This window comes from Pristis pectinata, chromosome 8, assembly GCF_009764475.1.
Source record: "Pristis pectinata isolate sPriPec2 chromosome 8, sPriPec2.1.pri, whole genome shotgun sequence".
NCBI classification, from domain to species: Eukaryota; Metazoa; Chordata; class Chondrichthyes; order Rhinopristiformes; family Pristidae; genus Pristis; species Pristis pectinata.
In genome coordinates, this window is record NC_067412.1 from 34,156,553 (window position 1) to 34,180,178 (window position 23,626).

General features: G+C 42.8%; 1 protein-coding gene across 2 annotated transcripts in view; it reads right to left on the reverse strand.

The window, feature by feature from the left end:
* gsg1l (gsg1-like) overlaps positions 1 to 23,626 on the reverse strand; it is a 153,336-nt gene that overhangs the window by 75,679 nt on the left and 54,031 nt on the right. Inside the window, exon 3 of one of the 2 annotated variants that reach the window (XM_052020943.1) lies at positions 13,819 to 13,866. The exons of the other annotated variant lie outside the window; for it this stretch is intronic. Within the exon in view, the coding sequence (XP_051876903.1) occupies positions 13,819 to 13,866 (48 nt within the window). The remainder of the gene's footprint in view (positions 1 to 13,818; positions 13,867 to 23,626) is intronic. 2 annotated transcript variants of the gene reach the window in all.

Sequence of the window (23,626 nt, forward strand, 5' to 3'; positions counted from 1 at the left end):
TCCCACCTCTTATAGCCTTCCTGCCTTTTGCACTCATGTTACCAACTGGTTACCATCAAACATACTTGCAGCATCCTCGTAACCTGGCCAGGACAAGCACCACCACTCTGTTATTACCATCTCTAGGGACTTGTTCACTGCTCGCACCTTGGAAACTGCCTCATGTTTTCAAGTGCCATCCCCATTGCAGGGACTATTTTGCATATTCCCTGTCACATTAAGTCCTACATATCAAATAACTTCACCTGGATTTTCCCATTTGCAGCCCATACATTAAATATTCCCACATTGCCTATCAGACAATGTCTGGGAATTGTACCTTTTTGCTTGTGTCTTTAGCCTGCCCATTTGTTTCCTCTGATCCATGGTTGCATGTGACAGACTTGTAGCTCTCGAACATCTATGAAGGTACCAGGATAAAATGTCCCACCAAAGTTTTCAATACATCCATAAAATAGACTTCTTCTGCAGTTCATGGCAGACTCACTAGCACCATATAATTATCAGGGCTACATCTTCCTCTTCTCATGTTCTGTACTGTGTCCTGCCCTGGAACTTGATGATATGGTTTGCCCTCAGTGACATTTCCACATGTTCTATGTACAGGGCAAGTGATCAGTCATATTTCCCAAGCTCACCAACATATCCACAACATCCACAGCCTGCCACCATCACTGTTCTGCTCAGAGAGGTTCTCCGTGAACCTCAAATTGGATGACTGTCCTACAACTCCTTCAAGCAGCAACGTCCCATCCTGATCACCAACGTAGGGACCATAAACTCTTTGAAGCTGCTGCTTGCTAAGGCAAATAACAGAGGTAGAGCTACCAACAAAATATCCTTTATTGAAGGCAGTCAACACTCAACTTCCAACAGCAACAGGTACAACAGTGTTGCAAATGTCATACCACGTGATACATTCTTTTTCTTAAAGGTATATTCACATTCATATATTCTACATTTCTGAAGGTTGAACCCTAACTGTTGTGCTTCACTCTGCTTTGAGTTCAATAAGCACAGCTTTGAGTACCACCATTATGGAGGGACAGAAACTTAAAAGGATAGTAGAAAGAGAGATATCATTCCCAGACACAAAAGTCTCAGAGATACAATTGGGTGGCACGGTAGCGTAGCGGTTAGCGCGACGCTATTACAGCGCCAGCGATCAGGGTTTGATTCCTGTCACTGTCTGTAAGGAGCTTGTACGTTCTCCCGTGTCTGCGTGGGTTTCCGCCGGGTGCTCCGGTTTCCTCGCACATTCTAAAGACGTACAGGTAGGTTAATTTGGGATTTAAAATGGGCAGAGTGGACTCCTTGGGCCGGAAGGGCTTGTTACCATGCTGTAAATAAAATTTTTAAAAAATGAATGCAAATCATCTAAAAATGTGCCAGCTATGACACGAAAACATGTAACTACATTTATCTGCTGTCTGTAGTTGTGGAAATCATGAGTGCAATCAAGCATTATGATTCCTGGCATCCTCAAAGATCTACCTAATTTTACATTAATTGTGCAATCTGGGCATGTGGTTGTCAGATGATGGACAAGTGGGCGGGGCAGGAAGGGAGAAGTGAGAGGAGGCATTCAGTTTCTTGTGCATTCGCTTTCCCAAGGTGTTATTGCTTTAGATGAAACCCATGACATTGTGCATGCATCCATGAGTCAACCTGAAACTTTCGTAACACCAAGGCTCAGAGTTCACTAAAAGTCCATGCAATAATGCTGGAAGTTGTCATAATGTAACTGACGGTTTCTGGGTGACAAAATGATTCCGTTGCCATGGATAATTATCACTTCAGAGATGTCCAACTGCAGCAGAAATGTGTCCCAGTGATGCCTGTGCCCCTAGCAGAGAGAACACCCTGTCAAAATCAGCCCTAACACAGAGTCATAGAGTCATACAGCATGGAAGTGGGCCCTTCGGCCCAACTGGTCCATGCGGACCAAGATTCCCATCTAAGCTAGTCATCTTTGCCCGTGTTTGGCCCATATGCCTCTAAACCTTTCCTATCCATGTACTTGTCAAGTGTCTTTTAAATGCTGTTAATGTGCCTGCCTCAAACACTTCCTCCGTTAGATTATTCCATATACCAACTACCCTTTGAGGGAAAAAGTTGCCCTAAAGGTACCTATTAAATCTCTCCCCTCTCACAAACCTATGCCCTGTAGTTCTTGATTCCCCATTGGAACTTGTGTCCCAGCAAGTTGTCATCCTGCATTAATTCTTATATCTTTAGAGGACTGGAAATGGCCCCTATCTAGTTTGGAGACAGCAATAAAATCAGAAAAATATTCAAAAATTCAATCCAAGTATTGCACAATAATTGCTTTAAGAGGTCATTGTCATAACTGCAGAGTCATACAGCACAGAAACAGGCCCTTTAGCCTACTGAGTCCATGCTGACCATCAAGCACCCATCTACACTAATCATATTGTATTCTCTCCACATTCCATAACTTCCCCCAGATTCTATCACTCACCTACACACTGGGGGCAACTTACAGTGACCAATTTACCTACCAACCCGTAAGTCTTTGGAATGTCGGAGTAAACTTATTAAGTCAAATGATCTGATATGCTTAACACATTCTACCTTTGTCACTTAACTCCTTTTCCTCCACTATCAAATAAATAACACTTCCTTTTAATCCAATACTCAATATATACAGTCAAAACACATCAGATCTCTGCTTCGCATGACCATAACCATGCAATTTACAATGTCGATTATCTCAAGTTCAGTATCCTTGGCATCTCTTGGGTTGTTAAGACAGGCTTGATTAAACATATGTCTTTGCCCAGATAGCACCGAATTTTTACATCGCACGCCTGCATCCTCACAAACATTCTCTGCAGCCTCTCTAGTGCTCTATGAAGAGTAGTAACAGTAATGATCTCAAGTGGCTTCTGATCACTGTGCACATGTATAGTTCTCCCGTACATTTTACCAGTGAAACCTCCCCAGCCGAGTGAGTAGCTCCTTCTCAATTTATGCATGACTCATCGCCGTCTGCAATATATCAGCTAATCTCCTTGCAAGATCATTGCTCCAAGATGCTTTTCTGAGATGAGTCTGCCTGTAGTATTGCTCCTTCTTATCATCAAAGTATTGCAACACAGGCTCTGTTGTGTCTGTCTCCTTGATCTTTTCGACTGCTTGCTCAAGAGCATCCAACCAGCACCATTTGCATCTGCCTTGATCAGCTGTCTGAGTGCTAACATGTCTCAGACAGATGGGTCAGGAACTTCCTCAGAAAACTGACAGGCTCCAGAGGCTTTGTACTTCTGCAACAATGCTAGAACAATTCCTCTAGTTCCTTTGTGCTATAATAAAACAACTTCACTCATACTTATCCCCCCCAGTGAAAATACGTAGTACGGTTCATGGATTTTGTAGATATGCACACAAATACTATCTTTTATGAACAATGGCATGTACTTCATGTATGGCATGTATCGATGGCAACACAAATTTAAAGGGATTTAAAGGGACATTAATAATCAGCAGGTATTTTATTGTGGTGGACAGTACAGAGCTGTGATCTCATGAAGCGAAAGTCCGGCAGCGTATAATGAAACTCTATTTGCCAACAATCCCATACCTTATGTTCCCTCTGCTGCTGGTCACCATGGGATCTGCTTGGCCACAACGCAAAGATAAAAGTCAACACAAAATATATATTCCAAATGGAATCAATGTGTGCTCCATTACACAGAATGGCAACTAATCACATGGCTGCATTCGCTTGGTGTCTGATTTCAATGTGAATTTTAGTACAGTGTTACCCCAGTGCATGCACCAAGGTTCATTGACAGCTGCTGTCTTTAAGTGAGGCACACACCAGCTGGCCAGAGGGAATAATTTTAAGGAGTTCCCCTCGCTCTGAAAGCCTAGATTTGTGGTCATGGAATCACTGCTGCTCCTCTGCAGTAAGGATTCAGTCACTCAATACTCTGCTAGAAGACAATCTGCAAACTCCAGTGAGTACTGCCGTCCAGAGCTATGATGAAAGCAGCTTTCCTGATGGAAGACAGCACTTCCACCTCAGTTTCTAGATTTGGATGGATTCTGCTCGTGCAGTAATGAATACTAAGAAATCACCCATTTGAAACTAAATCCACTCGATCTCAATATTTCTCACAGCCATGCCAATCACTTTCATACTGGAAAATATCCATTGCAAGCCCGTTACAAAGCTCTGTGAAAGCTTGGTGGTGGACTCCTTAATATTCAACAGGGGCTCTCTGCCAAACCTAACAATGCAACCAGCATTTCCCTGTGCCATCTGTGTATGCATCCCTGTGCCATCTGTTGTAGCCTGCCAAATACCCTTGTGTAACCCTGACCTCCACAAAGCCAGCACCTACATTGCCCCTGCCTTCTGCCCTGGCTCTTCACAAACTTTCCTTGCAACCTCTTTGTGCTCTCTGGAGAGCCCAAACAACAATGATCTTGAGTGGCTTCTGATCACTGTGTACATGGGCAGTTCTCCTGTACTTGCACTGGTGACACTTCCCTGGCCTACAGCTCTTAATCCTTTGTGTGCATAAGACAGCTACACGTCTCTCAAACTATCAGCTGATCCTCCTGCAAGATGTTGATCTGAGACCATTATCTGAGGTGTGTCCAGTACCTCACTTTGTGAAGATTCTACCACTGAGAAACATAAAATCATGAAAGGGATAGATAAGAGGCAGGAAAGAGGGACTGGTAGGTGAGGCTATAACTAGAGGACTTAGCCTCAAGATTTGGGGAGTAGATTTAGGATGGAGATGAGGAGGAACTGCTTTTCCCAGAGAGTGGTGAATCTGTTGAATTCTCTGCCCAGAGAAGCAGTGGAGGCTACCTTATTAAATATATTTAAGACACAGTTAGATAGATTTTTGCATAATAGGGGTATTAAGGGTTATGGGGAAAAGGCAGGTAGGTGGAGTTGAATCCATGTCCAGATCAGCCATGATCTTAATGAATGGCACAGCAGGCTCGTCAGGCTAGATGGCCTACTCCTGCTCCTATTTCTTATGTTCTTATGTAAGCCTGTCTCTAAGCTGTGGTCAGTGCTATGGCCTCAGCTACTGGCTGTGAATGTTAAACTAAGTGACAGTCTGCCTTCATCTTCATTGTCTTCTGTCTGTTCAGTTGCTGCCTGGCCAGGCTGCAGTCCTTAGTTCTCTGAAAGAAGAATTGCACAGAGGCAGAGATACCTGAAGGGAGAGGATAAAACTAAATTGTGCATATTTACACTATCAACAGATTGTCAGAAAAAATTGTGTGATGAAGGGGAAATGGGAAGGAAGACTTTATCAGATATTGTATGGTCTTCAGTCATTTCTGTTGCTTCATTTTGCCAAAATTGTCTTGATGGTGGGAGACAGAGGGTAGGGGTGGAGGGTTGTTTTTCTGACTGAAAGTCTATAACCAGTGGTGTACTGCAGGGATTGGTGCTGGGACCATTGCTATTTGTCATCCATATAAATGACATGGATGAGAATGTCTGTGGTCTGATAAGTAAGTTTGCTAATAACACAAAGATTAGTGGACTTGTAGATAGTGAGGATGGTTGCCTAAGAATACAGTGGGACATAGGTCAGCTGGAAAGTTGGGCAGCCTGGTGGCATATGGAATTTAATCCAGACAAGTATGAGGTAGTTCATTTTGGGATGTCTAATACAGGCTGGACAAATACAGTAAACAGCAGGGACCTTAGAAGTGTTGATGTACAGAGGACATTGGGGTGCAAGTTCACAGCTCCCTGAAAATAACGATGCAGGTGGATAGGGTAGTAAAAAAGGCATTTAGCTTTCTTGCCTTCATTGGCGGGAGGATTGAGTATAAGAGTTGGGACATCATGTTGCAGCTGTACAAGACATTGGTTAGGCTACACTTGGAACGTTATGTGCAGTTCTGGACATCACACCACAGAAAGGATGTGGTAGTACTAGACAGAGTGGAGAAGAGATCCACCAGGATGTTGCCTGGAATGCAGAGCTTTAGTTATAAGGAGAGATTGGATAGGCTGGGATTGTTCTCAATGGAGCGCAAGAGGCTAAGAGGTGATCTTATAGAGGTTTATAAAATTATGAGGGACATAGATAGGGTAGATAGACACAGTCATCTTCCAAGGGTAGGGGAGTCGAAAAATAGAGGGAATAGGTTTAAGGTGAGAGGGAAATGATTTAAAGGAGATCTGAGGGGCAAATTTTTTTCTGAGGGTGGTGGGTACATGGAACAAGCTGCCAGAGGAGGTGAAAGATGCAGGTACAATCACAGCATTAAAAAAAACATTTGGACAGGTACATTTGGACAGGTACATGGACAGGAAAGGAATAGAGGGAAATGGGCCAAATGCAGGAAAATAAGATTAGCGTAGATAGGTATTTTGATCAATATGGATGAGTGGGACTGAAGGGCCTATTTCCGTACTATGTATCTTCATGACTCTCTGACATTTATGCCAACCATTGTCTCTTTTGTGCAGGCAAGTTCGCACAGCCAAACCTGACCCACCACTCTCTTCCAGTTATCTGTCACCCTCTCCTGCAAGAGAGAAGCAATTGTGTTAGTGAGCATCTATCATGTCGAAGAGTTGGCAGTGTCTTCAAGCTCTGAGATGAGGGTGTAAGAGTTGCAATAATTTTAAGTATGTAAGTGTGAGTTGAAGCTCTGAACATTAGGTTTTAAACCTGATTTACAGAGTACTGGTACTCAGTGATGGGGGACTGTACCACACTGAAAAGTGACCTTAACTAGTCTTTCTGTTGCATTCACTGACCATAATCTTGCATGTGATGTCAATGAATCTCCTGTAGCACTGCTTGAAGCTGGATTCCTGACATTGCTCAGCAAAACAATCTGCTTCCACTGCCCCTGAAGAGCTTGTCTGGAGTGACTCCTGATCCCTGTGGATTAATCACATTTCTACAATTTTCCATCTCATCCATCAATACCTTCAATGCAGCATCAGAAAAATCTTGAAGCTCACTCTTTCCTGTGTAGTGCCATCCTTCAATGTCTAGCCAGTCAGAATACTTGCCAGCACCTGCTGTAATTTTTATGTATCTTATTTTAAGGGAAGTAGACAAACATTAAGCATTGGAGGTTAGCTTTAGCTGGTTCTAAGTGGCTGATATTCTATCTGCTTTAAAAGCGGTAGCTCCAGGTTAATCCTGCTTAATTACCTGCACACATTTTCTGGGCTATAATTTTTTTAGGTCTCTCCATTCCTTTGTTTGGATACAGATTCAAATGGGGTATATCTAGACTAAGTACACATGAAGGGACAGTGTTGTTGTGCCCTTAATACATCTGAAAGCTGTCTGCTGTGATCGGCTCTGTAAATGTAACCGGGTTCTGACCTAAATTATTGCACTTCAAGGTAAAGCGATTTTTATCCAATTGAATGGAAATGGTGAATGGCTTTAGCCAAGACCATTACTAGAAAAGATGAAGGGCAATGCAGATTCCTGGGGAATAACTCGAGTTACATCCTTCTGATCTTGTCCGTCATTAGTCTCTCAATAAACTTCCCAAACCAAGTTGCATGCTTGCCTCCAATTCTACACATTTTCAATTTTGCTATCCAATGGATATTTAAATAGACTAACCTGGCAAATCACTCCAAGATCAGAGAATCAAGGTATCAGCAGGGCCAACACATTGCTGTAAAATCAATATCATGTCTAACTTGAAGGTCAATAAGCTTTACTACTGAAAGTGCTGAACATCTCCTAAGCATATTAGCTGCACACAATGCAACATTTTCATTTGCAACTCAATTGCCTTTTAGTTTGCATCTTTTCTTGTGACCTCATATTGCTAGTGGAAATTTCAATTCGTCACCAATGACCCACTTAGGAAGGTAACAGGTCCTTGTGTAATCACTTTAGAATAAGAATATCTTCACTGCCATGGAGATGAATAGGAATAACTTCGACCACATTGTCCTTTGCATTATGATATATAATAGCAACAAACTGAATCCTCTATGATAAAGGCCTTGGCTAAAATCTATGACTATTTCCATTTGTTCGCATCAGAATTGCTTTACCAGGAAATTTTAAAAAAGCAATTGGGATGTAAATGAAGCCACCACATTGTGAGAAGCCAGTTACACTTACAGAGCAGGTACCAGGGAACAGGTTTCAGATGTTTCAAGGACAGGACCACCCTGTTCAGAACACAGAACATGGAAAACCTACAGCACAATTCAGGCCCTTCGGCTAACAAAGCTGTGCCGAACATGTCCCTACCTCAGAAATTACTAGGCTTACCTATAGCCCTCTATTTTTCTCAGCTCCATGTACCTATCCAAAAGTTTCGTAAAAGACCCTATCGTATCCGCCTCCACCACCGTTGCCGGCAGCCCATTCCACGCACTCATCACTCTCTGAGTAAAAAACTTACCCCTGACATCTCCTCTATACCTACTCCCCAGCACCTTAAACCTGTGTCCTCTTGTGGTAACCATTTCAGCCCTGGGGAAAAGCCTCTGACTATCTACCTGATCAATGCTTCTCATCATCTTATAAACCTCTTGTCAGGTCCCCCCTCATCCTCCGTTGCTCCAAGGAGAAAAGGCCGAATTCCCTCAACCTGCTTTCATTAGGCACGCCCTGCAATCCAGGCATAATCCTTATAAATTTCCTCCGCACCCTCTCTATGGCCTCCACATCCTTCCTGTAGTGAGGCGACCAGAACTGAGCACAGTATTCCAAGTGGGGTCCGACCAGGGTCCTGTATAGCTGCAACAATACCTCTCAGCTCCTAAATTCGATTCCCCGATTGATGAAGGGACAATACACCATATGCCTTCTTAACCACAGAGTCAACCTGTGCAGCCGCTTTGAGCGTCCTATGGACTCGGACCCCAAGATCCCTCTGATCCTCCACACTGCCAAGAGTCCTACCATTAATACTATACTCTGTCATATTTGCCCTACCAAAATGAACCACTTCACACTTAACTGGGTTGAACTGCATCTGCCACTTCTCAGCCCAACTTTGCGTCCTATCTATGTCCCGCTGTAACCTCTGACACCCCTCTAAACTATCCACTACACATCCAACCTTTGTGTCATCTGCAAACTTACTAACCCATCCCTCCACTTCTTCATCCAGGTCGTTTATAAAAATCACAAAGAGTAAGGGTCTCAGAACAGATCCCTGAGGTACACCACTGGTCACCAACCTCCATGCAGAATACAACCCTTCAACAACCACTCTTTGCCTTCTGTGGGCCAGCCAGTTCTGGATCCATATTGCAATGTCCCCTTGGATCCCATGTTTCCTTACTTTCTCAATAAGCCTTGCATGGGGTACCTTATCAAATGCCTTGCTGAAATACATATACACTACATCTACTGCTCTCCCTTCATCGATGTGTTTAGTGACATCCTCAAAAAATTCAATCAGGCTCATAAGGCAGGACCTGCCCTTGACGAAGCCATGTTGACTAATCCTAATCATATTATACCTCTCCAAATGTTCATAAATCCTGCCTCTCAGGATCTTCTCCATCAGTTTACCAACCACTGAGGTAAGACTCACTGGTCTATAATTTCCTGGGCTATCTCTACTCCCTTTCTTGAATAAGGGAACAACATTTGCAACCCTCCAATCTTCTGGGACCTCTCCCATCTCCATCGATGATGCAAATATCATCACCAGAGGCTCCGCAATCTCCTCCTTCAGCTCCCACAGCAGCCTGGGGTACATCTCATCCGGTCCCAGCGACTTATCTAACTTGATGCTTTCCAAAAGTTCTAGCACCTCCTCTTTCCTAATATCCACATGCTCAAGCTTTTCAGCCTGCTGCAAGTCCTCACTACAATCACCCAGATCTTTTTCTGTAGTGAATACTGATGTAAAGTATTCATTAAGTACCTCCACTATTTCTTCCAGATCCATACACACTTTCCCACTGTTGCACTTGATAGGCCCTATTCTTTCGCATCTTATCCTCTTGCTCTTCACATACTTGTAGAATGCCTTGGGGTGTTCCTTAATCCTGCCCGCCAAGGCCTTCTCATGTCCCCTTCTGGCTCTCCTAATTTCCTTCTTAAGCTCCTTCATGTTAGCCTTATACTCTTCCAGATCTCTGACACTACCTAGCTCTCTGTACCTTTTGTAAGCTTTACTTTTTGACTAGATTTATTATAGCCTTTGTACACCACGGTTCCTGTATCCTCTCGTGACTCCCCTGTCTCATTGGAACATGCCTATGCAGAACTCCACCCAAACATCCCCTGAATATTTGCCACATTTCTTCCGTACTTTTCCGAGAACATCAGTTCCCAATTTAAGCTTCCAATTTCCTGCCTGAGAGCCTCATAATTCCTTTTACTCCAAGTAAACACCTTTCTAGTCCATCTGCTCCTTTCTCTCTCTAATGCTATCGTAAAGGAGATAGAATGATGATCATTATCTCCAAAATGCTCTCCCACTGAGAGATCTGACACCTGGCCAGGTTAATTTCCCAATACCAAATCAAGCACAGCCTCTCCTCTTGTAGGCTTATCTACATATTATGTCAAGAATCCTTCCTGTTTGTGTCCTCATGCATGACTACTCTGGATGTACCACAGTTATATGTGTATTTACTCCTGCCTTGTTTATAAAATCAGAGAATCCTAAGCAGCAACTTGGTTCTGAAGAAAAGTCATTGTCCTGAAATGTTAGCTGCTCTCCAAAGATGTTACTTGGCGAGATTAGCTTTTCCAGCACTGTCTGCTTAAAATTCCAGATTTTTAATACCCACATTTTCAATGTTTTATACAATTATCATGTTATTTATTAGCTATCCCCTTCCTCTGTGAAATTGTGAGCTCCAATGAAGCCTTTATGATATTTAACCACAGGTGTACCTCTGTGGATGTCTGTCAGACTTTTGGAAACTCGATGTTGAATTTCTTTCTTGAATGGGAAGGTGTACAGGAAGTTTCCACCATTGTTCCAATCCTCATAGAATGGTCATTTTTTGGGTGTCTTTTGGGCAGTTTAGGATCTCCTATGTGCAGCCTGATTCTGGTGGATTCTGCTAGGTTTAGGCAGGAACGTCCTTGAAGACTGATGGTCTGATTAAAATCATGCTTAGGAAGCTTTTTTCTCGGTCATTGTTTTATAAAATTCTTGATCAAACCAAAGACAGTGCACCAAAATTAGAGAGATGATTTCCCTGACAGATTGCAGATTGTATATTGTTAGCAGCACGGCGGCACATTCTAATACATGAACAGCCTCACAGCTCCAGTGGCCCAGGTTCAATACTGACCTCTGCTGCTATCTGTGTGGAGTTTGCATGTCCTCTCTATGACTGCGTGGGCTTCTCCCCGGAGCTCCAATCTCCCTTCATATCCCAAAGACATGCTGGTTGCTAGATTAATTAGCCAATTAATCTGGAGGGATTTGTTGGGAATGTTGAAAGAATAAAACAGGATTAGTGCAAGTGGGTACTTGATAGTCAGCACAGACTCGATGTTTGAAGGTCTATTTGAACCTATGACCATTTGGTACAACACAGAATTCAGCCCATTCAGTTCATGTCAGCTCTCAACAATTCAGTCTATTTCACTGTAATCCTTCAATTTACATGCACATCCACTCTTCTTTTGCTATTTACAGTATTTAAGCTAAGGCCAACCACATTACCAGAACATCTTTAGGACATAGGAGGTACTGGAGGACCTGGGGGAACTCACGTGGTCACAGGGAGAATTATACAAACTCCATAAAGATGGCAGCTGACGTCAAGTTTGAACCTGAGTCACTGAAGCTGTGTAACAGCAGAATTAGAATCAGGTTTATTATCACTGACATGTCGTGAAATTTGTTGTTTTGCGGCAGCAGTACAGTGCAAGAAATAAAGATAAAAAATTACTGTTAAAAAGTTACAAAAATAGATAAATAGTGTAAAAGAGGAATAACAAGGTAGTGTTCATGGGTTCATGGACTGTTCAGAAATCTGGTGGCGAAGGGGAAGAAGCTGTTCCTGAATTGTTGAGTGTGGGTCTTCAGGCTCCTGTACCTCCTCCCTGATGGTAGTAATGAGAAGACTGCATGTCCCAGATGGTGAGGGTCCTTAATGATGGATGCTGCCTTCTTGAGGCACTGAATCTTGAAGTTGTCCTCAATGGTAGGGAGGGTTGTGACTGTGATGGAGCTGGTTGAGTCTACAACCCTCTGCAGCCTCTTTCGATCCTGCACATCGTAGCCTCCATACCAGACGGTGATGCATCCAGTCATAATGCTCTCCACCGTACATCTGTAGAAATTTGCAAGAGTCTTTGGTGACATACCAAATCTCCTCAAACTCCTAATGTTGTGCATGACTTCTTCGTGATTGCATCAATGTGTTGGGCCCAGGATAGATCCTCTGAGATGTTGACACCCAAGAACTTAAAGCTGCTCACCCTTTCCACCACTGACCCTTCAATGAAGACTGGTGTGTGTTCTCCCGAATTCCCCTTCCTGAAGCCCACAATCAATTCCTTGGTCTTGCTGACGTTGAGTGTGAGGTTGCTGCTACAACACCACTCAACCAGCCAATCTACTTCACTCCTGTACACCTTCTCATCGCTATCTGAGATTCTGCCAACAACAGTGGTGTTATCGGCGAATTTATAGATGGCGTTTGAGCTGTGCCTAGCCACACAGTCCTGAGTGTAGAGAGAGTAGAGTAGTGGGCTAAGCACGCATCCTTGAGGTGCGCCTGTGTGGATTGTCAGCAAGAAGGAGATGTTACTATTGATACGCACTGACTGTGGTCTCCCGATAAGGAAGTCGAGGATCCAGTTGCAGAGGGAGGTACAGAGGCCCAGGTTTTGAAGCTTGTTAATTAGTACTGAGGGGATGATGGTGTTGAATGCGGAGCTGTAATCAATAACCAGCAGCCTGACATATGTTTTGCTGTTGTCTAGATGCTCCAAAGCCAAATGGAGAACCAGTGAGATTGCGTGCGCTATAGACGTGTTGTGGTGGTAGGCAGATTGCAGCGGGTCCAGGTCCTTGCTCAGGCAGGAGTTAATTCTAGCCATAACCAACCTCTCAAAGCACTTCATCACAGTAGAAGTGAGTGCTACTGGTTGACAGCCATTGAGGCAGCTCACCCTGCTCTTCTTGCGCATGTATGATTGATGCCCTTTTGAGGTAGGTGGGAACCTCAGACCGCAGCAGTGAGAGCTTGAAGATGTCTTTGAACACTCCAGCCAGTTGGTTGGCACAGATTTTCAGTACCCTGCCAGGTACACGGTCAAGGCCTGACGCCTTGCGAAGGTTCACCCTCTTGAAGAATGTACTGACATCAGCCTCTGAGACAGAGATCACAGGATCTCTAACTGCTAACTGCTAAACACTAACTGCTATGCTTCTGTGCTGCCTCTATGACTTTGCATATTTCTATAAGTAAAATACTGAATCAACCAACTGCTCTTGCACACTTCAATATGTTTTTTTTTGGATCTGGAATAAAACTTTGTATGAACTCAAAACACACTCAACTAAAATTCCTCTCAACTCAAAATACTAATAAAGCAGAAAGACCAATTTAATCATATACGTTGCATTTTTATACAATAACACAGTAATTTCAAAGCCTTGGTACTAAATCCTTGTCACTGACAATTCAATGTCCATTAAGCACTCGAGGTGTTACTCATTGCACAATGTTAGCTGTTTATACGGTGTTGTTCAAAGGAAGTGTTGAATATATGAATATTTTTGAGATGTTTAAAATATCTCTAAATCTAGTTAATTTTCAGCATCAATTAAAAGATTAGACAACTTAGCACTGAATTCTCAGGTCTCTTTTTTTTTACTCACTTCTCTCAGATGCAGGAGCCAGATCAATAAAATTCCGGCACTTTTCACCTAAAATAAGAAAAAAACCTAGAATTATTTCATTTCCATTAACTTTAATAAATTCCAAAACATTGTCTCTCAGCATCTTGAAATCTAGACTTTTATGATCTTTCCCCCAGGAATGTTCAATCTTCAGAAAACAGACAGTAGAGAAAATATATAAAAAGTTATAACATAGATAAAACGGCATTTACCCAACCATTCTACATCAGTATTCACCTCAATGCAGGCAAGTAGTTCTGAGGGGGAACAAAAAACTCTTCTGAGACTTTTGAACCTTGTACTTAATCCTAGGATTTCAGGAGCATCCTCGGAAAAGCATAACTCGAATATGTGTCTAACCCTGCACATCAACCCTGTTTGTTGCCTCAATTTTTCATTCTCGCAGCCTGTCCAGATGCAAGGTTGCTCCTTGAAGTTGCATTCGTAATGGGACCTAGCAGCTTTCCAAAGGGAGGCCCCAAGTTTGAGTTTACTAGTGGTACAAGGAGTGTATTGTATTTTCAGTCCTTCTGGTTGCTGATCTGCAGCTGAGACCAGTGGCCAGAAGATAGAGGTGCAAGCTGATGAGAAGCTTCAGATCCTCCTATATTTCTACAATGGATCCTCCAGTGACAGGAAATGGCTTTGAACACCCTCTACCACATCTGAACCTGACAGGTGAACACAGTTTTGGTATGTTGGTCTTAACAAGCACTGGAGTAAAGGGATGCCAGAGTTTTAGTACTACCCATGAGGCCTACAGCAAGCAATCCCAACCAGGGGTGGTGAACTGTGTTCTTTATCTAGCTTGTTTGCTAACCTGAGGAGCTCAGCCTTCCTGCCCTAGATATTATTCAATAAAGAAGTTGTCTGTTGATACCTGCAAGACCCAGCAGCAGAGTGGCAGCCCAGCCATTGTTGGAGGGGCAGGTTTTTATGGATTGGGGGGATGATTGTCTACCAATTAAAGAGAGGCTCACAATCATTCTTAGTGTCCATGACTTGGAGGGACACCAAGGACAATATGCAATGTAAGTATTAAAAAGCAAAACTGCACCTACCCCAACCGTGTAACACATTGGGGTGAAATTCCTGCAGAAATGTATTGCAGGCACAGTAGTGTAGCAGTTAGCGTAATGCTATTACAGTGCCAGCGACCTGGGTTCAATTCCGGCCACAGTCTGTAAGGAGTTTGTACGTTCTCCCCGTGTCTGCATGGGTTTCTTCCGGGTGCTCCGGTTTCCTCCCACATTCCAAAGACTTACCGGTTAGGAAGTTGTGGGCATGCTACATTGGCGCCGGAAGCATGGTGACACTTGCGGGCTGCCCCCAGAACATTCTATGCAAAGATGCATTTCACTGTGTGTTTCGATGTACATGTGACTAATAAAGAAATCTTATCTTAATCCTGTTTCAATTTCGTTGGAATTTTAGGAAGAATGCTTATCCTACTGATCCAGTGGAAAGCAGATTCCCATCTTGCCATTCCTAGGGTGGTGGGGGGAGGGTGGTGGGTGGTGGGCGTTGATTATGGGGACGACAGCGACATGGGTCTCCACACCTACAACTTTTAACTGACTGTAGTTTAAAATTCCAGATTTACCTGTTACTGCAATCTAACGAGAGGGAGCTTTAATAATCTGTCACTTGTGAAAAACATTGAGCTGATTATGGTCAGGTACAAGTACTTCCTACAAAGTTAACTGTTGTTGCAACTGCAAACCAAATCTCCCACTTCCTAGATTACAACAAGAATGAGACTGACAGAAGAAGCAAATGGAATTTTCACTTCCATTCCAATCTCTGGCTGTCCAAAGTGGTGGGAAGTTGGCCAAAATAATTTATGATTCACAATCCTGCCTCTCTGCTCCCACTATCCATGTCAAATCCCTAAGTACTCTTGGTTGTTTAATTTTGAAAGCTCACTCAAGTGTAAAATCATGGCTTTAGATCTCTAACACTTTTAGAAAATGATTGCTTCGGGCAGACAGATGACTGAGGATAGAATATCCCATCAGATCAAACCTATCAGTTCATTAAAGTGGCTGAACTAGCCCCATGCAGAAGCTTGTTATTTGTTCAGATCCTCATGCTTCTTATCTCTGAGACAAACTCAGTGGCCTCCCTTATGCAGAAGTGGGCTCCAGGTGCTACTATCTTCAGGAGCCTGAAGTATTAGTAGAAAGGGCCATGGTCATCTTCATGTCCAAAGACCTCACTAAGGTAAAAGGAAGATCACCTCACTCAGCTCCACTTACTTGCTCATTTTCTCCACTCAAATAAAGAGGTTGTGTTAGATATGCCAGCTACTGTAGCAGAAAACTGAGGAGGCTGGTACACAGGACACCAACATCTGACCTCCAAGTCTTTCCCTGCTGCAAGGCATAGATGTGGAAGTAAGGAATGCACTGGGATATGCAGTTCCCTATGGAGTTATTGGGCAACAGGATGACCTGGCCCATGCATACCTGTCTGGCATAAACACTCACGTAAGGTTTGTAGAGGAAACAAGAGGGAAAATGGGCAGCTGTGCATTGGAATGGTCACAAATAGAGGTAACAAAAGCACGAATAAGGGATTCAGCTGTAGACAAGACAGACAGTGCAGAGTCGGGCAAGGTAAGAGTTGCTAAGAGGTGGGACAGAAATGAGGCCCAGAACTCTGGTTCATTTTTCAGTAAGTGTCCGCAGAGAGGGATGGAGTCAGTGGCTGGAAATCAGAACTTGTGACAGGCACTGAAGGTGATGACTTTGGTCTTCCCTGAGTTTAGTTAGGGGACATTTTAGCTCATCCATTACTGTACCTCAAATAAACAATCTGTAAGTTAGTGGAGGGGTCAAGGTAAGTGCTGGTAAGAGCTGGGCACCCTCAGTCTCCACATGGAAACTGATGCACTGCATTGCCAACAGGCAGCATGTAGATGAAAGAGGGGATGGGGCAAAGAAAGATCCATTAGAAATGGCAGACACTAACAGTGCAGCACAGTAGGGAAAGCCATTGCTGGTGATTCCCCGATTACAATTGGATGATGGTGGTAAGGCATTAGAAAAAGATGCTGTCACTAACTATGTTAAAGGCTGCAAAGAAGTTAAGAAGGACAAGGAGGGAGAGATCGCTGTCACTACGTCACACAGGATGTAATTAGTGACCTCGATCAGTGCTGTTTCTGGTACTAAGACAAGAGTGAAATGCTACTGGAGGATTGTTACCTTGGGTTGGAAATGGAGGATAGAGAAGGGGATTGTGAAAATCTTGAGGTCAAGGAGTGCTCTTGTAAAGGAGACAGGTGATAACGGTGGATCTGAAGGAGAGAACAGCACCTGACCAGCAAGGACCATTAACAGCATTGGGACCAGGGAAGGATTCTGGGCTGTGATTAGTTTAGTAGAAATAGTGCAAGCAATGACTCTCATAATCAAAATGAGTTCACACAGAGCATGGTGGGGAGACAGGAGGGAGCCTCAAGAAAAAGTACTGCAGGTATGTAGGTTGAGGGAGCTTGATACATACAAATGGGCTGGCACATCACCCACAGTGCATAAATGCATGCACGTGAAATATCCTTCATAAGCTGCAAATAACATTGGAAGATACTGAAACGTATATGAAAAACAGTATAGACAAGCAAATTTTCTTTCTTAACTTTGGACAATAGATATCTTACTGCAGTTCCCACTTGATCAGTAATTGGGGAAACTATGGCACAAGAATAGCTACAAATAATGATCAGATCATTTAAGAATCTGAAATAAGCATTGTAGAAGGTGAAATCGTGAGTTAAAATGATAATGCTTCAATGAAATGAAATAACACCTTTAGAGCTGTTTTATCAAGGCTATCTGTTACATCAACAGTTACATGGTGACAGTTATTCAATCACACAGATAGCATTAATTCTACACACAGTTTTCATCAAACATTTCTGAGTGATATGTTGCTTTTAAACCAGATGGAAACTTCAATCATGATAACAAAACTGCAACATTACAAATACTTAAAAGGATCAGAATTATAAATCTATTGGCTGAACCACACAGGCAAGTAACAAAAAGCAGCATAGCATCATATTATTGGAGGTAAAAAGAAAAGTGTAAATGCAAGTATATTCATACGTTAAGCCTATCTTTGTCAGCTCCTACATATTCCATGTGGATTTTAACAGAAACTTTAACCCTTCCTATTTTGGATATGAACATACAAGTATAGGAATTAGGAGCTGGAGTAGGCAACTTGGCCCCTCAAACCTGCTTAACTGTTTAATAAGATCATGGTTGAGCTGACTGTAACCTGAACTTCACATTCCTGCCTACTCCTGGTAACCTTTCACCATCTTGCTTATCAAGAATCTCCCTTCCTCTGCCTTAAAATTATTCAAAGACTGTTTCCACCACTCCTTGAGGAAGAGAGATCTGGAAAAAAATATCTCAGCAGATCTCTTTATTAAATGGGTGAAGCCTTCCATTTAAACTGTGACCCCTGGTTTGAGATTCTCCCACAAGACAAAAGGAAACACCCTCTTCCGCATCCACCCTGACAAGACCCCTCAAGTTTTAATATGCTCTAATCAAGTGCCCTCTCACTCTCCTAAACTCCAGCAGATATACATATAGCCTATTCAACATTTCCTCATTAGATCTCCTGGATATTAGTTTAGTAAACCCTTCCTGAACTGTTTTGAATGCATTGATCTCCTTCTTTATATATGGAAATCATTACTGTACCACGGTACTTCAGTCCCACCAATGTCCAATATGCATTCAGTTCCCTTTGCAATAAACAATAACACTTTGTTAGCTTTCCTAATTACTACTGTATGCCTTTTGTGAGTCATGCACTAGGACATCTTGATCCCAAATGTTTGTTTTACTTCACACTCTCGATTTTAAATAGAACAGTGCAGGGTTAAAGGGAGACCTAAAGCAAAAGCCTGCTTGAAATCTAACATCAAAAATATTTGAAATTCTCAATAGGTCAAGCAGCATCTATGGAGAGAGAAACAGTTAACATTTCAGAAGTTAGAAATCAGAATCAGATTTATTATCACTTACTTATATGACGTGAAATTTGTTGTTTTGCAGCGGCAGTATAGTGCAAATACATAAAATTACTATAAATTACAAAAATAAATAAATAGTGCAAAAAAAAGGGAATAACGAGATAGTGGTCATGGGTTCATGGACATTCAGAAATTTGATGGCGGAGGGGAAGAAGCTTTTTTCTGAATTGGTGAGTGTGGGTCTTCGAGCTTCTGTACCTCCTCCCCAATGGTAGTAAGGAAAAGAGGGCATGTCCCAGATGGGGTCCTTAGTGATGAATGCCGTCTTCTCGAAGCACCACATCTTGAAGATGTCCTCGATGGTGGGGAAGGTTGTGCCCATGATGGAACTAGCTGAGTCTACAATCCTCTGCAGCCTCTTGCGATCCGGTGCATTGGAGCCTCAATACCAGGCTGCGGTGCAACCAGTTAGAATACTCTCCACCATACATCTATGTAAGAGTTTTTGATGACATACTATATCTCTTCAAACTCTGAGTGAAGTAGAGCCACTGTCAAGTATGTTTTCTCAGTTGCAAAGAAGGGGGATAAATGGAGAGAACAAAGGGGATGTCCGTAATAGGGTGAAGACCAAGTGAAACTGCATGACTCAAATGTCAGTAGTGCCAGCTGAGAGAAGGTGGTAAAGATAATTCATTGCAGCTGATCTACCTGAAGGATTTGTATGCATAAGATGATGAATGAGCCTTAACCCTTGTTCGGTCTCTACCTACCTACATCCTCAAATCTTCTAGAAGCCTCTTGCACTTTAATTGTTTCAAATTTCTTGCTCCTAATCATTTTTTTTCTGCCATGGGATTCCAATCCATCTGCATTCCCAACCAGACCAGCCACAGCCTATCTGCTTCTTCCCAAAGTGGATGCCAAGCCAGTCCCCATCTATAACCTTCACTTTCCTCTACCTGGCTGAACATGTTACATTGGACAACTTTTCTTTTAACTCCTCGCACTTCCTTCAAGTGAAATGTGTTGCTATGCAAACCTCTATAGATCCCAACTATAACTGCCCCTTCATGAAATATGTGCAATGTTATTTTATACAGATATCCTCTGCCTGCTTTCTGGGTACACCTGTTACCCATAATTTTCCAGTTACCAATTCACACCTACAGCTACCTTAGTACCACTTCCTCCTACCCAGTTTTTATTTTGGATTCTGTTCCATTCTCCGAGATTCTCCATCCTTGTTGAATCTGTTCTGGTGATTCTCTGCTGCCTTTCATTTTCCTCATTTGAAGGTGACCTTCTGCTGTGCTCAACTGGCCTTGATCGCATCCATCCCATGTTCTCCACAGGGGAAGCCCATGGTGTCACAGGGAGAACATGCAAAGATCACACATACAATACCTGGGGTCAGGATTGAGCCTGAGCTGCTGGAGCTGTGAAGCAGTGGCTCAATGAGATGCACTACTGTGTTGCCCAGCTATGATGGAGAAAAACGTGAGGTCATCCATTTGGTAGAAAGAATTAGAAGATGGAGTAATTTTAAACAGAGAGAGATTGAAAGGAGGTGGTATTCAGAGAGACCCTGCCGGCCTTGTACATGAATCATTGAAAGTTAAATGCAGGTACTGCAAATAATTAGGAAGACAAACAATATGTTAGCCTTTTTTGCAAGAGGATTTGAGTGCAAGAGTAGAGATACCTAATGCAATCACAGTGAGCCCTGATGGGACTGCACCTGGAATTTTGTGCACAGGTCTGGAACAGAGGGAGTGCAATGAAGATTCACTAGATTGATTGCTGGGACGGAGGATTTGTCCTATGAGGAGCGATTATGCAGACTAGGACTGTACTTTCTTGAGTTTAGAAGAAGGAGAAACATTCAAAATTCTTGTGTGGTTTGACAGAATTCATGCAGAGTTGAGGCTGGGGTATCTCAAACCAGAGCTCATAGTCTCGTAAAAAGGGTTTGGCTATCCAGGCTTGAGGTGTGGAGAAATATCTTCACCCAGAGGGTAAATCTGAGGAATGTTCTCACTGAGAGGCTGTGGAGGCTCAGTTGTTGCATTTATTCCAGACAGAATTTGACAGAGTTTTAGAAATGAAGGGAGGCCAAAGATATGGGATTAGTACAAACAAGTGATATCAAGGTAAAAGATCAACCAAGGTCTTATTGAATGACAGAACAAGCATGAGAGGCCAAGTGACATCCTCTTGCCTCTAGTTATGTTCTCATATTCTTATATCTTGAACGCAATGGATTTGATGTTGAATTCTGAACGTTGTAGAGGCATATAGTCAGACCTTGCACAGAGATTTGCTGGAATAGTGCAGGAGGTCAAATAGAGGTCAGAGTGGTTCTGGCAACTGATAGCTCAGGGTCACTCTTGTGGGCAGAATGGAGGTTGAAAATGGATGAGGAACCTGGGCTCTCAGTGACTGGCAACCAGCTCCTACTGCTCTTCTTTGAGGTTTGCACCACTCAAACCCAAAAAGGCTCTTGAACTGTTTTTAAGTATCACTGATGGTCAAAAGGCATTTAAAAGTTATTCAAACTGATTTAAGTGATTAAGTAAATAGATTCAAAAAATAAAAAGAAAGTATATAATTAAAACACAATGAAATGCTAATGAGTAATTGAGAACATTAAAATAACTACAATAGAACATAGAACAGTACAGCACAGAAGAGGCCCTTCGGCCCACAATGTTGTGCCAATATAGCTAATCCCTCCTACCTACAGATCCCCCCATTTTCCTCTCATTCATGTGTCCATCCAAGCCCCTCTTAAAAGCCCCCAATGAATTTGCCTCCACCACCCTATCAGGCAACACATTCCAGGCATCCACCACTCTCTCAGTAAAAAACATACACCTCATGTCTGTTCTGAACCTACCCCCTCTCACCTTAAATGCATGCCCTCTGGTATTGGATCTCTCAATAATGGGAAAAAGATGCTGCTTGTCCACCCTATCGATGCCCCTCATAATTTTATACACTTCCAACAGATCACCCTCCAGCCTCCACCGCTCCAAAGAAAAGAGCCCAAGTTTGTCCAGCCTCTCCTAATAGCACATGCCCTCTAATCCAGGCAGCATCCTGGTACACCTCCTCTGCACCCTCTCTAAAGCCTCGACATGCTTCCTATAGTGAGGTGACCAGATTTGCACGCATAATTCTGAATGCGGCCTAACCAGAGTTCTATAGAGATGCATCATAACTTCTTGACTCCTATACTCAATACCTCGATTAATGAAAGCAAGCATTCCATAAGCTGCCTTAACCACTCTATCTACCTGTGTAGCCACTTTCAATGAGCCATGGACTTGCACCCCAAGGTCTCTCTGCTCTTCAACACTGTTAAGGGTCTTGCCCTTAAGAGCGTACTGCCTCTTGACATTAGTCCTAACAAGGTGCAACACCTCACATTTATCCGGGTTAAACTCCAGTAAAGCAAAATAAAATAGAATGTAATGGCCCTTTCCTGCCCATTCTGGATATTAAGGGAATCAAAAGATATGGGGTGAGTGCAGGAAAGTGGCAGTGAGGTAAGAAAAGTCAGCCATGATCTTATCAAATGGTGAAGCAGGCACAAGGGGCTGAATGGCCTCCTCCTGCTCCTATTTCTTATGGTCTTATGAGTCACCACTCATGGCGGCCCTCCCTAGCGTAAGGACGAGAGCCGGATGCAGTGCATGCAGAACACTTCCACAGGCCTCTGTGCTCTTCCACTGAACTCAAGAGCAAATCAAGTGATGAAGGAGACAGTCATATGCACCAGGTCATTGAACCTCAGGACACCTCCGACTTCCACCTTTGTCTGCACGGGTGTGAAAGTGCAAGGCACCTCAGGTGTGAATGACTGATAGCTGGCCGCTCCCATTGGAAATGTCAGCTATCAGTCAGTATGATCCAGCCATGTTTTAGGAGAAGGAATTAAAAAGTGACAATACTCTCTTCCAAGAAAGTGTTAAAGGGTATGAGCAAATAGATAGATCCAAGGGTTCAAATGTATAATTCACTCAAATTATGTGAGTGAAAGTAGATAAAACAATAAAAAGGGACCAATAGAAACTAGAGAGCGAACAGAGGGATAATGATAAAATAATGATAAGTAATGATAAAATATTGGCTAGGTTACAGTCAGAGTACTTTCTGCAGTTCTGCAGTTCAGTATGCTCTATTGTGGAATGGAATTAAAGCTACAAAGAGATTTGATTACCTCAGGGATGAGAAGTTGTAGCTTTAAATTACATGGTAACAGTTATTAAAACCATGGTCAGTCTTAAAAGATCAGATTGGGGTAACTATTCCTTCTGGTTGAGGAAAGAGTGTAATCAATTAAATGTTATGACTAATAAGGTAAGGAGAAAGATGAAAGGAACCTTCTTTACACTAGGCCAATGGGACAGAGATTACTACTTGCCTGAGCAAGTGGCAGAGGCAGAGTCAATTGGATAACTATTTGACGCAAAGGAAGATCCAAGTCCTTGAGAAGAGAACAGTAAGAGTTGTTCTGGAATGGTCTTGCAAAAGGTAAATCTACAAATAGCTTCCTTCTCTGGTTCCAGCGAACTTGGATTTCTGCTTTAGGTTGGCATGAATACAAATAAACACAAATCATGATAAATGGGACTTGACTTCACCACATCATTACTCTCATTCAGGTCAAGCACCCAACAAGGAATGGACAGCAACTTCTTTCTGCCTGTTGTCAGAAATCACAAGTAGGGCAGCCAAGAGGTAGAGATCCTTTGTTACATTTCACTGTGCCAGTACTCCCACTTG